The following is an 18,101-nucleotide window of genomic DNA, read 5'->3' as shown; positions in this document are numbered from 1 at the left end:
GCTGCCCGCTGTCCCTCCTCTGGGGCCATGTAGAAGGCTGAGCTCCCACAAGACCGCATGTGCCCCCCGGGTCGGGCACCCCTAGATGGAGCGCCAAGTGCCTTGACATGCTGCAGTGACCAGGAGGCACGAGGGCTTCTCTGGTCATGCCACTCCTGCTCCTCGCCAGGGAAGAGGCGTCCCCAGTCCCCAGGCTCTGAGGAAAGGAAGGTCCGGGTCTGCTGGTGGTGCAGGTGCAGGTGCAGGCCCTCCCAGAAGCGTGGCTCTGGTTCTTTCCTGACTCCTGCCCAGGCCCCCCAGTCCATAAGCCCCCTCCTGCAGGCTCCCAGGGCGGGGCTCCCATCCTCCTCAAGTGTACTCCAAATCCCACTGGCTTCCCATCAGTTACTGGCACGGGAAGTAGCCACTCTCCCTCCATCGGCCTCATCCATGTATGGTCACAGACAAAGTCAACTGTATCTTTAAAAACTCACCTGTCAGCTGTGGGCAGGTCAGACCAGTCTCCTGCACAGGCCAGGATTACTGAGCCCCTGATCCGTCTCCCCCCCCCCACACACATGGCTCTACAAACATGTTTTAGGTGTCTGTATGTGCATCTTCCACGTGGTGCACACGCATGCACACACACATGCTCATCAAGTGGAAAGTGTACAGAATTGGCATAGCACCCAGCTTTGCCTGCCCATCCTGGGTGCTTCTTGAGTTCTGATCCTTCCTGGCCCAGGTCAACTCCCACCCATAGACATCTCCTCCCACCTCCTCTGGATACACCTAGAAGTGTCCATGAGCTCTCTAGACAGGTGATGGGCCCTAGAAGATCTCAGTGACAGGACAGGAATTGCTCTGATGTCAGCGGGCAGAGGGGCGGGTCAGGGGGGACTGGAAATGAGGAATTGCAGACAGCGAGACCAGACCCCTCTCGGGGGAGGGTGCACCCTGGCTGAGAAGAAGAGAAGAAAGCTCTGGAGTTGGAGGGGCTCAGGGGTGAGAGATGAGAACCATCGGGATGCAGGGGAGCTGGGCGCTGTGTGTGTGGGAAAGGGCCATTTCCCAGGACTCTGGGGAGGTCCAAGGCCATGTCCAGTCCATCAGCACCTCCCGTTGGCTCGACCCTCTGGATTTCTTCACAATCTGCTCACTTCTCCACACCTCCACTCTCCCCACCCTGGTCCAGCCACTGTTTGCTCTTGCATGGGTAGCCGGTCTCCCCACGTCAACCCTGGCCCCCTCAGCCTGTGCTCAACGGGGAGGCAGAGGGATCCTGCAGAGCTGTGAGGCAGGTCATGTCCCCCTCTGCTCACCCCCCTCCAGGGCTTCAGTTGCTCCTTAAAGTCTGGCAGCTCCTTCCTGCCCCAGTTGCATCTCCCACCACGGGCACCTCCCTGCCTACCTCTGACACCTACACCTGTAAAAGGAGGGTGAAGGTGGGGGCTGGGACTGACCTGGATTGTTCTGGGTCGAGGAAATGGAACTTGGCGAGACGTGATGAATGAGTGAGTGTGTCCAGCTACTCTGTGCAGGAAGGCACTGCTCTAGGAGCTGGGGTACACTGGGGGGAGGGGAGGCAAGGCAGGTGGGGAGGTGGGTATCGTTGTCAATTGGGTGTCCAAGATGACCTCGCTGAGGGGGTGGTGTCTGAGCAGGACCTGGAGGTCTTAGAGTGAGCCAGGCATAAACCCGGGGGAAAGAGAGTGCCTGACTGCAAACAGCCAGTGCAAAGGCCCTGAGGTAGCAGTGGGCCTGCTGTGCTTCAGAAAAGGACTAGAAGCCCAGTGTGGCTGGGTCAGAGGGAGAAGGGTCAGAATGGGGGGAGAGACGACAGAGGGCCATCTCATATCAAGCTTCGTCAACCCCTAAAACCAGTCGCCTGGTGGGAGGTATATTTTCTGGACAAGAATTTTATATTGTATACAAAGAGCTCTGAAAATAAATAGAAAATTAATTTAACTCAATAATTCTACCTCTAGGAATCTGAAATAAATAGCCATTCTTGCAAAAATAATACAAGAATGCCATTTTATAATTTCCTATAATAGGGAAAAATTGGAAACGTAAATAATCAACAATTAGAATATAAAGTATTATTTATGCATCCATTCTATTGATTTTTAGAAGAGGTCACGTCATCTATTAAGTGAAAAAATCAGGAAAAATTAATGCTAAACTTTTATCAAGCATACAGTATTATTGTTGTATATTTAATATATAAATGTAATCATTGAACTGAGAAAACATTCCAAGGCACTGATGGTAGTTCAAGCTAAATGACAGAACAGAATGGCTTTTAAGAGAGTTTACGTTTTCTAAATCATCTTAAGTACTCTGTACTACTTGCATACCTGAATTCCAGAACATCCCGTCCAACCTGAAGACAAGGTAATAAAATCTGCATGCGCAAGAAATGAAAAGAAATTCAGACAAGGATAGCAACTCAGCTTTATTTGATGCAGTTAAGAGACATTTAAGCGCCACATGAAATAAGTGTGCCCGGAGCGCACATTCGGTGCCAACAATCAAGTGGCAGTCCCTCCAGGGACCCAAGCCCCAGGGAAGGAGGCGCTGCTGGGAAGGAATGCAAGATCAGGTCTCAGGTCCCTTCTCCCAGCCCAGGCTTCCTGGAGATGGGGCCCCAATACGCTGGATGATCCACATGATCAGGGAGAGCTCACTGAGGAAGGCGTTGATGGAAATTCGGAGGAGCGCAATGTTTTCAACAGTCCATCTCCTGCAAGTGAGGGGCAATGATCAAGTTGAAGGTGAGAGCTCTGTCCTAGGTCCGTGGCTCCACACCCCATCAGAGAACCCCACACTGGGGTGGCTCCCCGTCTCCATGACCTCATTACACGGGGTGAGATGGGCCCCAGCACCCGCCGCCCCCCTCCCAGCCGGCCCCGTCCAGAACTCACACAGCCAGGACGCTGCCATTCATGGTGATCTCCTTCTGAACCGCTTGCCCTTGGCGGTGGATATCAGTCATCAGCGACCTGCAGGCCATCTCCGCCTCCACAGCGGACCGGAAGGGCACGGTGAGGGTGCTGGGGGAGGCGGGGTTAAGGCACCATCGCCTGCTGCCTTCGCCTGGGCCCCGGGCCACCTGGCCCCTGGGAAGCTCTCCTGCAGTGGCCCACTCTCCCCCTCCTGTCAGCTCAGGCCGCTCGGGCCTGCCTCCTTCCCCCTTCCAGCCCTCAGGCATCCCCTTCCACCATCCGCCCTGGAAGCCCCCCAGACCGGCCCCCACGGCAGCCCCTCCACCTAGAGCCGGCCCTGGCCCCCCCATGGCCCCTGTAAAGGATACAAGGTCAGAAGTCGGCTTCCTGCCCCTCCAGCCCCCGGCACTGCGTCTCCCCCAGACCCCGGGGCATGTGGTGCCCGCGCGGCCTGGGGGGCACCCCAGGCGGCAGCGACCTCCGCTCCCGCGCCGCAGGGGTCACAGGGGCTGCCAGGGCCGCTGGCGACCCCCGAGCCTTCGGAGTCGGCAGGGATGCTCTGGCAGATGGGGCGGCCGGGGCCGCCCTGGTCGTCAGGACTCACAGGCTCCTCGTGGCGGTCGGCGTCACCCATGGCACCCTGGCCTTCAGGGTAGGCCGCCTCACCCACAGCGCCTGCGCCTCCGCCTTCCCTCTCCCTCACAGCTGCGGGAACCAGGCTTCCCTCCACCTGCCACCCAGGGAGCCTTCCTCACGGAAGCCGCCCCTTAGCCTTTGGGCCGCGTGGGCTCTCAGTGCGCCTGCGCAAACACGCTCCCAGGGGGGCGGCAGGGCACGTGACCCGTTCTTGTCCCCAAGCAGAAACCCTGTCCCCTTTAGGCAGTGAGCAGGTCCTCCCCATCCACACAGCAGCCCCGCCCTCCCGGGACCTGGCAGCCACCAATCCGCTTTTTTTCTCCAGGGATTTACCTATTCTGGATATATCACCTAAATGGAACCGCACAATTGGCCACTTCTTCCATTTAGCATGTTTTGGAGCTTCAGCCACCCTCTAGCATTTATTCCTTTATATGCCTGAGTAATACTCTATCCTATGTGTACATACCACAGTATGTAGTTGGCTATGAATCCGCTGATGGCCGATTGGTTACAGCAGGTAGCGCTGCTCTGAACATGCGTGTACGTGTATTTGTTTGCATAGCTGTTTTCCATTATTTTAGATATAATTCGAGGAGTGTTCTTGCTGAATCCTATGGTAATTGTTCATGTAACTTTTTGAGGAACCTCCAAACTGTTTTTATAGTAAGTGAACTATTTCACATTCCCACCAGCAAAGAAGTTTTTGATAACTGATTCAATCTCTATCTGTTATAGGTCTGATCAGACTTTCTTTTCTCAGTCAACATTGGTAGTTTGTGTGTTTCTAGGGATTTGTTCTTTTTTATATAGGTTATCTAATTTGTTTGTGTACTGTTACTCACAGTATTTTCTTACAGGTTTTTGATTTCTCTTAAGTTTGCTAGTGATGCACACACTTTCATTTCTGATTTAGTTATTAGTTTCTTTGTTCTTTTGTTTTATTCCCATGGCATCCATTGCGTTTATTATGAAAATAATACATGCTTTACATAGAAAATAGAGATCCTTATAGAAATTAATACAAAAAAGTACTCATATATCATCATCTGGATGTAATATCAAGTGGGAAATTTTTGTATGACTTTATTTTCTTATTTATTTACTAAGTTTACTTTTTATTAAGCTATATATTTGAAAAAGAATTTAAGAGGTTTGCACATGCCCACCCCTAAATCCTCCCACATCAAGAACCTCTTTTTCCTTAGTTGGACAAAAATTGCCAATTTTTCTTGAAATTTGCAAATAATCAACTTCTAGTTTTATTGATTTTCTCTATTGCCTCGGTGGTAGGTGGATTCTGTGGGGGCCCATATGTTCTGGGGGGAGTGTCTCAGACATCCTCCATGTACTCCTATTTATTTCTAACAGGTCATGGAGCCCCACCCTTCTGCTGCTCTGAGGATGGTGCCTGAGGCCACAGCCTTCATCTCCATGCCACATCCAAACTAGGAGTGAGGGAGGAGGAGCCTCTGACTGACAATTCTGCCTGTGACCTCCCAAGGCCGACAGCAGGGGCAGCCTACAGTGGTGCCCGCTCTTTGTAGGGGTGGGACGCTCCCTTAGTTTTCTCTCTGAGTCTTCACCTTGACGCCTGGCAGAGCCTCGGACCCCTCCCTCGGCTGACCTCAGTCCACCCCCTCAGACGGAAGTCAGGTAACACCATACCCAGGAACTCGACCTGGGAACTCTTCTGTGGTTGTAGATCCTGTCAGTCTTTCCTGACGGTCTTTACCTCAAATCCTGGCAGGGCCTGGAACCTGTCCCTGTGTTTTTCTGAATCGTTGCTCAGAGGAAGCCTTACTTCCCTCAGAAGCCCATGTTGGAAGTCAGGAAACAACATTCGGGGACCCTGCCTGGGCCTCTCAGGGCAAAAGAAGTGACAGGGTGGGCTGTGCTCACTTCTGCCTGGAGTAGGAGGACCTTCAGTCCTCCCTCATCTTTATCTCTTTCACACTTGGCAGAAACTGGGTCCCCTCCCTCGTCTGACCTGAAGACTGGCTCCTCGGACCAGGGCTCTCCCCTCTTGGACCATCTGGACAGAAGTCATATACTCCACATCCAGCCACGAGGCCCTGCAGCTCCCAGGGCTGATAGCAGGTAGGGAACTGCCTTCTAGGTGGTCGTGTCTATCTGGGGTGGGAGGACCCCTCCTTCAGGGTCCTCGCCTTGATGTCTGGCAGAGCCTGGACCCTCTCCCACTTCCTACTTGAGTTTGTCCTTCACCGACGATAGCCCTCACCTCCATGAGACACCTGAACACGAAATGACAGGGCTGAGAGGGGAAGGGGACTCCGCTTAAGAGACCTTCATGGGTTTATGGGGACTGACATCAGGTGCAGGCCAATTATATTGCATGTGGCTAAACTGTTGTCCCAGACCTTTCTTTGAAAAGACTGTTCTTTCCTCATTGAATGTTCATGACATCCCCGTGGAAAATCAACTGAACATAGACATGTGGGTTTATTTCTGGACGTGCCATTTTTTTCATTTTCAGGCCTAATTTCCCTGTTGGACTCTTCAGTAAAGTGTTGTATAAAAGTGGTGGGACTGGACATCTCTTTGTTGTTGTTTTTTTTTTGTTGTAGGGAGAATACATCCTGTCTTTCACCATTAGGTATAAGTTTAGCTGTGGCTTTTGTGTAGATGGTTTAATCAGGTTGAGGAAGATCCTCTATATTCTAGTTTGTTCATTGTCTCTGTAAAGAAAGGAGTTGGGTTTTGTCAACGGTATTTGTGTCTGTTGAGGTAATCCTGTGTACTTTCCTTTTATTCCATGAATATGACCTGTTACATTGATTAACCTTTGTGTGTTCGGCCAACCTTTCATTCCCGGGATAAGCCCCACTTGCTCATATTGTATACTACTTCTCATATATCCCCTGATTTTTTGTTTGCTAGAAAATTGTTAAGGATTTTGTGCCTATGTTCATAAGGGATAATTTTTGATGTTTTTATTTCCTGTGATGTCTTCATCTGTTTTTGGAGTCTGGGAAATGCTGGACTAATAGCATGAGTTGGAAAGTATTCTCTCTTCTTCTATTTTTTGAAGAATTTGTGAAGGATTGGCATTGATTCTTCTTCTGTATGGTAAAATTACCAATGTGTGGTTAAGGGCTTTTATGTATGAGAGATTTTTCAATTACTAATTTATTTATTTTTCATTATTAGATGTTAATCGTCAAAAATATGAGGTCCCCATATACCCCCCATCCCTCTCAACCCACTCCTGCCTCATCAACAACCTCTTTCATCGTCATGGCACATTCATTGCATCTGGTGAGTACATTTTGGAGCACTGCTGCACCACATGGATGATGGCTTTCATTGTAGTTTACACTTTTCCCCAGTCCACACAGTGGGCCATGGCAGGACATAAAATGTCCAGCATCTGTCCCTGCAGTACCACCCAGGACAACTCCAAGTCCTGAAAATGCCGCCACATCACATCTCTTCTTCCCTCTCCCTACTCTCTGCAGCTACGGTGGCCACTTTCTCCACACCAATGCTTCAATTCCTTCCAATACTGTTCACAACAGTTCCATAGTAGATTATCAGTCAGTCCACTCTAACCCGTACTCTATTCCTCCAGCCTATGGCCCCTGGGGTGGTACTTGAATCAGTTGTGGTGTTTTATGTCTTTCTCTAAATCTTTCTATTACCTGCAATTTATCTAATTTTTAGCATACAAATATTCAAAATATGTCAATATAATTATTTTTATTGAAGTTGGTAATAGTGTTCCCTCCTTTATGCCTAATTTTACCGAATTGAGTCTTTGCACACTTCTTGTTCTGGTTAAAGTATTCTGTTCTTTGATATTTTCAAATAATCCACCTTGGAATTGTTGATTTTTCTCTATTTTTTAAAAAAGATTTATTTTATTTATTTCTCTCCCCTTCCCCCCATCCCGTTTGTCTGTTCTCTGTGTCTATTTGCTGCATCGTCTTTGTCTGCTTCTGTTGTTGTCAGCTTCACGGAAATCTATGTTTCTTTTTGTTGCGTCATCTTGCTGTGTCAGCTGTGTGGGTGGCGCCATTCCTGGGCAGGCTGCACTTTCTTTTGCGCTGGGCAGCTCTCCTTATGGGGCGCACTCCTTGTGCGATGGGCTCCCCTACATGGGGGCACCCCTGCGTGGCAAGGCCCTCCTTGCGTGCATCAACACTGCGCACGGGCCAGCTTCACATGGGTATAGGAAGCCTGGGGTTTGAACCACAGACCTCCCATGTGGTAGATGGGTGCCCTATCCACTGGGCCATTTCCGCTTCCCTCTCTATTTTTTAAATACTCACTATTAAATGTTTTCTCCTTTCATTTCTACTATTTCCTTCCTTCTGCTTACTCAGGGTTTAGGTTGCTCCTCTTTTTATTGTCCAAATTTGGAAAGTTAACTTATTGAGTTGAGATTTTTCCACTCTTGTTTAGTTTTCAATTTTTATTTATTTTTTGTTTATTTATTTATCCCCCCTTCCCTCAGATGCTTTACCCCTCTCTCCAGTCATTCTTTCCTTGCTTGCCTTCTCCAGGAGGCACTGGGAACCAACCCGGACCTCCCACATGAGAGGTGAGAGCCCAATGGCCTGAGCCTCATCTGCTCCCCACGGGCTACTGCATCTTCTAGCTCTGTTTGGTCAAGAGATGGCATCTAGCTCTGTTGCATCCAATGGTGGCATCTGCTTGTCTTCTTTTAGGGGACACTGGGGCCTGAACCCAGGAACTCCCACGTGGGAGACCGGCACCCAGGTGTTTGAAACACATCTGATTCCCTTTCCTCTTTCTTAATAGATATATTTAGAGCTATAAAATTCTATATCAATTGCTTTAGCTAAATCCCATAACTCTGTGCAAGCTGTGTTTTTCTTTTCACTCGCCACTTTCTTTGTGAATTCCTGTTTTTCACATTTTATATTATAATTCTTTCCTTGAGCTGCTGTAGTACATTATCACAAACTGGGTGGCTTATAAAAATGCAAGTTTATATTCTTTCATAGTTCTGGAGGCTAGAAGTACAAAATCAAGGCTATACTTGCCCCTTTCTTGCTTCTTCTAGCTTCTGGTCGTTGCCTGTAATTCTTGGCTTTCCTTGGCTTGCAGATGCATCACTCCAATTTCTGCCTCTGTTCTCAGATCATGTCTTCCCAGTGTGCCCAAGTATCCCTCCTCTTATAAAGACACCAGTCATTGGAATAAGGCTCACCCTGATCCAGTAAGTCCCTCATCCTAAGATAATTACATCCTTCAAGATCCTACATCCAAATAAATTCACATTCACAAGTACTTGAAGTGACGACTTGAACATATCATTTTGGGAAACACTATGCAACTCACAGCAGGTATTTAGGAGTATTCTTAAAATTTCCAAATATTTGTGAATTTTCATTTTCCTTACATTATAGAATTCTAATTTCATTCCATTGTGGCTGGAGTACATACTTGGTATTAATTTAATCTGTTTAAATTTATTGAGGCATTTTTTATATCCTGCCATATTGTCTATACTGCTAATTTTCCATGCATTCTTGAGAAGAATATATATTCTTCCTTCGGTAGATCGGGTGATCTATAGATGTTTGATATCTCTAGTTACATTATAGTGTTCAGTTCTTCTGTTTGCTTGTTGATCTTCTTTCTCCTTGTTCTATGCATTACTAGAATTGGTTTTCAACAAATGTCCTTGGGGATAGACTTTTTCTCCTGAATAAGCACAAGTCTGGTCAAATAAAGACAGTCTAAGGAAACCTTCTTCCAGGAAACCACCAGAGGGTTCAAATAATGAAAATGCCCTAGGACTGTGGCTTTGGATGAACTCCAACCCTACTCTGCTCCATCCTCACGGTTTCCAGGATGCTGGCTTTCATGGTGATTGTAGGCTGTTGCCTGGCTACTGTGGAGCTAAAGAATGGGATAATAGGAATAAGGCAAGTTACGATGCCATTAAACTCAAGATTGATCCATTTTTTGTTAATGAACACTGCCTGGAATGTTGCAAGCATTTTTTATCTTCCAGCAGTCTGACAAAATGATTCTGACCTTCTTTGCCTGAATATCATTGCTTTTAGGGAACAAAGGATTTTCCCAGGCCCTTAGTCCTTGCTTTTCACTCACCTGACTCTATTTTAATTTTTAAAAGTGGAGCATGACATGCTTCCTTTGGAATCCGACACTGAAACCATTTTCCCTTAGTCTTATGCACAGGGTTTACATTTGGCCAAGATATTGATTTGTACTCTGTAAAACTGAAGTGCCTTAAAACAAAGCCTCTCCTGCAGTCACTAGACTCATTCTTCTGTGAGGGTAGAGTAGAAAAAAGACCCAAATTTCTCTTTTTTCTTGTCTGCCTTCACCTTCTTTTTCTTCTTCCCTACTCCATATAAAAAAATACACGACTGGGGGTAGGTGTAGCTCGCGGTTGAACACCTGCTTCCCATGGACTAAGTCCAGGTTCATACCCCAGAGCCTCCTAAAAATTACATTACTATTGTAATCAAATGGTAAAGTTTTTGTAAGTGCAACAACTAATATTAAGATCTCAATCCCATGATGTATCTTTTACTCTATGTACTTCCATTTTATTTTTTAACATTTATCTCTTACCTCTTACCCCTTTTAGGGTTCAAAAACAGGAACCATTTTTTATATTTAAAATTAAAAGCAGTTGACCTTTTAACTGCTGATCCTTCTGATACTACCTCATAGTAGCTGGTTCTATAGGCAAGGTGTCAATGGCCTATTGCATGGTTCATTGAGAACCTTGCACAGTTCCTCAGAAGTCTCCCAGGTAATTACAACACTTGTTTAAAATCTCCCATGTCAACCCCAGTGGTTGAATTTGGAACCAGGACCACCTGGATTTGAAATAACCAAATTAGAATTCCTGGCATTGAGCCTCAATCTCTACTTCAACTTTCCCTACTTTTATATTGGGTTTCCATTAAGGGGACGTTTTCATCATAATTTGAGATTTTGAAAGATACCATTTCAACTCAACTGATTTTGAGGCATCAAAAGCAATTTGAAACAAAGTCTCCAGACTCAGAGCAGGCACACAGATATTAAAGCTGGAGTCTGACTGTTGAGGAGGAAGGACAATAGGGCTGGCCCAGAACTCAGAGGTCAACACTCCACTACTGGAGGCTCTCCTTGCCTGTAAATGTCTATGGAAGTTTTATCAGCATTTGGGCCGACCCGGGAGAAGGTAAACTGATGATCACAGAAAAACAGAGTACACACGCTTTCTCTCAACGTTTGTACTTGGAAGACAAGCTACGCTCACAGAAAGAACCTGGGACCCTCTACACCCTTTGAAAGAAGTGGTTACAATTGCTCTCATGTATTATGCACCTATTGTGCGCCCCATATTTTCCATGCACGGTGCCAGAGATGTGGAGCATTATGGACCTTTTGCGTCCCGGTTTGGCTTGCTGTGTGACCCTGGACAAATCACTAACCCTCTCTGGGCCTCATTTCTTCCCCGGAACCAATCAGGAACGGGCTAGCTCATCTCTAGGGGGTCCATGCAGCTCTCACCTTCATGATTCTATAGTTCTATACTTCTTTTTGAAGGAAGTCACATCTAGAGGTGGGAGGAGAGTGGGAAGTAGCAAAATCAACCATGGATGTGACTGACATTTCGAGGCCTCCCAGCCCTGACTGTGTTTCTTTAATGATGAAGAGTGGATGGCAGAGCATTTGGAAAAGTATTTCAAATTCCTATAAATATCTGTTGGACAATGTTACGTAATACACCTTAAATTACCAGTAACCTCCAGGAACATTGTAATCCAGTCTTGTAGCAAATGTCACCAGAAAGGGAAAACGTTTCTGCTTTCAACTCGGGAATAAGCTCTGCAATAGGCAGTTTGAAGAGTCCCCTCTTTGCACAGGTGTGCCTTCCCACCAGCAACGTGTGAGGTACCTGTTTCCCCACAGGCTGCCCAAAAGAATGTGTTGTAATACTTTTAAATTCTCACTACTGTGTAAGTGGGAAATGGCATCGTAGTGTTATTTGAAGTTGCATTTCTCAAACTGAGTGAACTTGATCTTTTTTTATAAATGATTAAGGGACAGTTTTAGATCTTTTTTTGCATGTGTGAGTTGTCTATTTATGTCTAATTCCAATTTCCCATCAGGTTGCTAGTCACTTAGAACCTTCAATTCAAGAGTTCCTTCTAATTAGGGATATTAGCCTTTTGTGATATGTTGCAAATATTCTCTTCCAGTTTGTTGTTTGTCTTCTGACTCTGTCAATCATGTTTTATGATGTAATCACTTGTAGTTTCGTGTAGTCCAAGTAACCAGTCTTTTCTTCATTCATTTATTTTTGTCTCCAGATCTTGAGTCATAGGTAGAATGCCTATCCCCACACCAAAATTTAAGAGGCATTGGCCCATGTTTCCTTCTAGCATTTACATGGTTTAATTTTTGTACGTTTGTCTCCTTGTTCCATTTGGCATTTATTCTTGTGTATGGTATGAGATATAAACCTATGTATAAATAACTATAGTAATGGAGCATACTCAGTAGAATAAAATAAATATCCCTGAGTACGTACTGATATACATAGGTGAATGAATAAACAAGGAGAGAAGAAGGACAGATCTCCTTTACGGTAGAATTCAAATTAGTAAATGTAGAAGGAATGATGGAAAGAGAACATCACCGTCGGGCAACCACTACAACAATAATGGCGGCAGGCAAGAAACATTGTTGGGTGCTAAAATTAGTGAGCAAACTTATGATGAGGAAAACAGATATTTATATGTTCATAGTATTTCCTCACAGGATACTTATTAATTGAAAGAGAGCAGTTTACAGTGGCGTGACCTGCTGATTCCTCATTAACCAGCAAGATCAACATCCACGGCTGGTAATAGGACACAGCAACATCGCGTGCCTACATTCCTGTGTTTCTGCTGCCAAAAAGACATAGCATGAATGTAATTTAGGCAACTTCTGGCAAACCCCTAATACGGGAAATTCTGCAAAACACCTCAATAGTCCTCCTCAAAAGTGCCACGGTCATGAAATACAAGGAAAGCCTGAGCAACTGTCAGAGTCTATCAGGAGATATGACATCTCTTACTGTTCTGCTGGGGAACTATTGTGATTAGTAATGGAGCAAATTGTAGTACTGATGGGGAGAACGTGGCCATGGGAGCTGCTGATGGTAGGGAGAGGAAGAAGAGATATGATGTGGGGGCATTTTCAGGATTTGGAGTTGTCCTGGGTGGTCCTGCAGGGACTTATGCTGGACATCATGTGTCCTGCCATGGCTCACGTGGTTTGGAATCCTATCAAGGCCTCTAGTAGCCTCCATGGCACTAATGTGTGAATTGGAAAAGCCGCCGCTTTGAAAAAGGCACCACCCTGGAGTCAGGGTGGAATGGGGGACAGTGTAGACTACAATGTGGACTCCTGTCCATGTGGTGCAGCAGTGCTCCAAAATGTATCCACCAGGTGCAGTGGATGTGCCACCATAATGGGAGAGGTTGTCGATGTGGGAGGGTGGGGTGGGTGGGGTGGGGGTTATATGGGGACCTCATATTTTTTGGATGTAACATTAAAAAAATAAAGACAAAAAAAGCAATTTGAGTCAGAAAATTCAACAAATATCTAAAAGTATATGTAAATTATATTTTAAGACATCTATAAAACAGAAAATCATTGAAAACAACAGTTAAGGTGTTTAAAGACAGAAAGTAAGAAGAGGAGAAAATAAGGAAGGAGTGGGAATGATTGTGACTTTTGGACTTCTGAGAGTCCAGAAAAGGGAACAGAGGAACAGCAAGCAAAGCAGTCTGTTAAACCCTGCCTGGCCTTCACAGATTTTGCGTCGTATCCTTTGAAATGTTTATTAGATTATCAAACTTCCCAGCTTCTCTGTCGTGTCCTTTGAAATGTTTATTAGATTATCAAACTTTCCACCGGCCTGCAGATGCCGCGGAGAGACAACTCAGCAAGGTGCCACAACCAAAAGAAGGGAGACAAATGAGAACACAGAAGAGCCCACAGCGAATGGACAGAGAGAACTGATCGCAAGGCCCAAGGGGGGTAGGGGAAATAAATAAATACAGGCAGAGATGATCAGACAGTGAATGGACACAGAGAGCAGACACCACACACACAAAAAGCTGTAAGGAGGGGGGGGAATTAAAATTGAAAAAAACTAAATAAGGAAGGTTCCTGATTCTCCTGACCATGCCAGATAACAGAGCTTATCCAATAGGGACCTTGGGAGAATATCAAATCTAATAAAAGACTTGCAGTGACATGAAATTTAAGAGTTCTTGGGGCTTTACATGTTATTTGGAATAAGGTTTAATTGGCTCAACTGTCTATCAAACATCAAATCTTGAAAGTTATTTCAAAACTCATGAAATTAATGTACAGTACATATTTCTTATTTTTGATAAATTAAGATTTTTGTTAACTGTGAGGTTAGCACATGCATATTTAACTCAACTTTTTGGGTTGATCGTGTTTTTCCGATAGTGCTGAAAAAAGTTTCTGTTTTTCCGATAGTGCTGAAAAAAGTTTAATTGCATAAAGCTAGACAAAGCTATATGAAGACCCATTAATATGAAAGAAGGATGGACCTGGTGTATTGCAGAGGGATGTTTTCTGCCCCCATGAGCTCAAAGTAAACCAGGACATGAGTAACATCATAAGGACTCCTTAGGTTCAGTTGGCTGGAGAAGGCCCTGCTAATGAGGGAAGTGCGTGGTGACCTTGAGGCTGAGACTGGAGAGTGAAGAGGGGCAGCCGTGAGGAGCAGGGGCTCCCCGATCCCAGTTACTCCTTCCTGCAAGGAGAATCTGACATTTCCCTGCAGTCGGTGTCTGCCTCTCGCTGATCTGGAGGGAGCTCCCGGAGCTTGGAGAAGAGGCATTTAACTCCAGTGGCATTCTGAGTCTTATGGAAAGCCTAGGGAGGTTATTACAACTAAGACCCTGATAGCATCTGTATTAGAAACGAGAATCCGACCAGACTGCTCATGAAAATATTAACTTTAGATATGTCAGGAGAATGATTGGCTTATACCCACTCTAACCAGCTTTATCTGCCTGCTCCTGCCAGCCAGCCACCCGCTACCCCATGAAGAAGGGCGTGTGAGCCCTCCTGGAATGAGTCTGCCCTTTCCAAATCAGTCAAACTAAATAGTCTTTCATGAGCATTGATTCTTCCCAGAGCTCTTGGGGGACAGGAGTGAGATCACAGCCTCTACTTTGAAAGACACACAGCTCTTAAGAGAGTGAGATTCTTACATATCCATTTATTCAACAGAAGAAACCAGAGCATAGCACTATATGCCAGGCACTGTGATAGGCACTGGGGATGGGAAAAGCCCCACTCACATGGGCTCCAGTCAGATGTGTCGGATGTGTCAGACTTGAGAGTGATCACGGTACAGAGTGAGCAGCGAGCAGGTGCCGAAAGGCATTTACCAAGACCACGAGTCCAGGAAGGCTTCCTGAAGAGGCGATTCCTGAATTGAGAATTGAGCATGAGGAGTTAGCAAGGAAAGAACCAGGCAGAGTAGGGAAGGCATAGGCATCAGCATGAACCAAAGCACAGAAAACCAGGCACAATTAATGATAATAAAAGAAGCGCTGTGTTCCTGCCTTTATGTGGATTATATCACCTAAACTCCAACAGCCTTCTGAAGTAGACTGTGATATTTTATCTCATTTTCAAATGAGGAAATTTGGGTATGAGGTTATTATATACAACTGGTAAATTGAAGACCTGGGTTCCAACCCAGGCCGTCTGACAATTGAACTCATATTTCTAAACCACTGCGCATACACTACATCTATTTGAAAATTTATATTTCTGTGTAATTGGATAATTGAGTTATAATGGTGTGTGGGGTAGGCAGGGGAATGGTGCCAGGATTGGAGAGTTTCAAACACAATCATTAGATGAGTCAGATCTTCAACGAGGGAATGGAAGTAGGGGAATAACCTGATTATATTTGAAATTTAGAAAAATGTCCATGGAAGGAGGATCTTTTGGATGGAGGTATTGGAGGCAGGGCAACCAGTGTGGAGGCTGTTGCAGTCTTCCAGGCAGGATGTGATGGTGGCTTGACCAATGGGCGTGACACAGTGGCAAGGGAAGAAGTGGTATATTTGAGAAAATGAGCAATACTTAGCGATTGCCTGCATATAGAGGGGAAGAATGGGAGCTTCCAGATTTCTGGCTTGATAAAGCACTACCACAATAGCTGAGCTGAGAAGAAAATTATTGTTTTCTCTGCAACAGAGCGAAGAAAAGAGGTTTGGGTTAGGATTTCAGCTAGAACTTGAGGATCAACTGGTTTGGCACCCAGTGAAGTAGGCTAATAACTATTGATATCTCCCTTCATCCCTGGTAATACAGGAAGGAATTGGGGGACAGATTCCCTATGCCGATAATAAAGACACTCAAAATAGAGCTTTGCTTTGGAGGGCAATCTGAGGAGCAGGTAGAGGTGAGGAATACAAGGGGTCACAGCTGCAAGATGCACTTAGCTCTCGCTAGTCGTTCTTCTTTTCTCAGCTGGAAAAGCCTACTGGGAAAGAGGGAGCACTCAGACCCAAGGGGATCAGGAAGCAGCACAACCTGCAGGCAAAGAAATGAAAAAGCAGGAGAGAGCAGTGCAGATTAAGAGGTCGGAGGGCAAGGAAGAGACTTCACATGAAGGGATGCCCTGAGGTCTTATGACAGACATATGAGCTCCTAAGGGCACAATGCCTTTTGGTGAGTATACAACACAGGCAGTGTTCAAGCGTTTGGAAACTTGTGGCTGTTGTCCATTGTCCTGAAATATCGTTGCGCTCCAGCGTGCTGCTTCTAATCCTGAATTCTGATCACATCTGTCACATCTCTCCCAGTGCTCATAATTGTCCTTAATTTCTTGGTGAAAAGATTGTGATTTTTGTGCTAATGAGGAAAGTAAAAAAGACTGAGCCTTGGCTTACATGTGTAGGTATCTAATTTTATGGATGTTTGGTTATGTTTCCAACAATGATGTAATGATTTCCACTCTGGGAACTTGGGTGGAGAACTTATCCCCCCTTATCCTGATTTGACATGTTTTTGGGTAGGAACTCATCCCTCAACCCCAATATCCTGATTTGACATGCTTTTGAATATGAAACTCATCCATATCCCCAACACAGTATTCTGATTTGATATGCTTAAAGTTCTTAGGGAACAAATGGGGGAATGAAATGCAGACAGTTTCAAGGTAAATGCCAGTTTGGATCCTATATCTGTTCCATTCTTCAAACAAACAATTATTGAGCACTTACTTTACTACAAACAATTGGGAGGCAGGGGGTATGGACGTGAGTCATTGTTTCTGCCCTCATGGAACTTACATAATCCAAAGTCTGAACAGACACTGAAGAAGTAATTACAAGTGAAATGAGTGTTCCACAGAGGAGGCAAGTAGTGTGTGCCTTCTAAATCTAAGGTACAGGTGCTATAAGCACACAAAGTTCGCCCAGACATGGTCTCGACTTTCAAGCTGTATATTTCGGAAGGTAGAGTAGGCACAGATGAAACAAGGATAAAATAACATAAAGAGTGGCTCAGAGAAAAAGAATGTAGGGATTAGAGACATCCATCTGGACTGGGGTGTTTGGAGATGGGTTTGAAGAGGAGGTGGGATTGATCAAAGAGGAGTAGATGGGGCCACAGAGAAAACATCTGGTGAATGTTTCAGGGATGCAGAAGAAGAGAGGAGCCCAGATGAATTAAGAATCAGAAGGAAATAAGGTTGGAGAGGTTTGTTCAGTACAGTCCGGGAGGGTCTTGCAAACCAAGTCAGACCATTTGAGTTTTATCTTCTTTCAAGAATGGGCACTAGAGTTGTATTAGGATGAACAGTAATTCTTGGAATAGCGATCTGTTGACCAGAGGCAGACTGGGGTATTAAGACAGGAGAATCCTCACCTTCTGTGTGAGGGGAGGGCATGTATGGTAGGGGAGAAACCCAGGTGCACACCTCAGGTCAATCTACAGAAATATCTGGGGGAAGGAGGAGAAAGAAATTAATCTAGACCTGGTAAGGAACCAGGATGCAATCTATAAACGCATTCATTCATTTATTCATTTAAATATTCATTTACTACCTCTCTGTGCCCAACTCAGAGTTGCTGGTAAATGCTTGGTAAGAACAGGGGTAGTTCCCACCCTTAGGCTTCCTTCCTAGTGGCAATGGTAAGTGTTGAGCAGGTAATATTTAGAATCACAGGTAGCTCACGAAGCACTAGGGGATTCTCCTATTCTAGAAACCTGTGGAGGTGAGATGCAAGCAGAGGGCCTGCAATCTGAGCAAGAACGGGCAGGCAATGGAGACAAGAAGGACCAGCAAGTGAACAGGTTGATGGGGGGCTGCCAAAAGTTATGAAGCACAAGTGAGTTCTCATGAGAGAGCTCAGAGTACAAAGATGGCCAGCGTGAGGTCACTAGAATCTAAAAACAAATCAAAAAGAAGAGGGAATGTTTTGAGCACAAGACTGAGAGCTTCGATTCCCTTCAATCCACAAT

General features: G+C 45.6%; 1 protein-coding gene and 1 long non-coding RNA gene across 2 annotated transcripts in view; one reads left to right on the top strand and one right to left on the bottom strand.

The window, feature by feature from the left end:
* Nucleotides 1–2,424: 2,424 nt before the first annotated feature.
* Nucleotides 2,425–2,984, bottom strand: LOC101429862 (uncharacterized). Its single transcript, XR_009184380.1, has 2 exons — nt 2,907–2,984; nt 2,425–2,725 (listed from the first exon to the last, which is right to left on the bottom strand). It is a non-coding gene; the product is annotated as an uncharacterized lncRNA (long non-coding RNA).
* Nucleotides 2,985–3,360: 376 nt separating this feature from the next.
* Nucleotides 3,361–18,101, top strand: part of LOC101425159 (lysine-rich coiled-coil protein 1-like) — a 55,001-nt gene continuing 40,260 nt past the window's right edge. Inside the window, exon 1 of the mRNA XM_058291153.1 lies at nt 3,361–3,579. Coding sequence (XP_058147136.1) covers nt 3,361–3,579 — 219 coding nt within the window. The remainder of the gene's footprint in view (nt 3,580–18,101) is intronic.

The sequence above is a fragment of the Dasypus novemcinctus genome, chromosome X, assembly GCF_030445035.2.
Source record: "Dasypus novemcinctus isolate mDasNov1 chromosome X, mDasNov1.1.hap2, whole genome shotgun sequence".
Lineage (NCBI taxonomy): Eukaryota > Metazoa > Chordata > Mammalia > Cingulata > Dasypodidae > Dasypus > Dasypus novemcinctus.
This window is presented reverse-complemented; position numbering and strand designations above follow the sequence as displayed.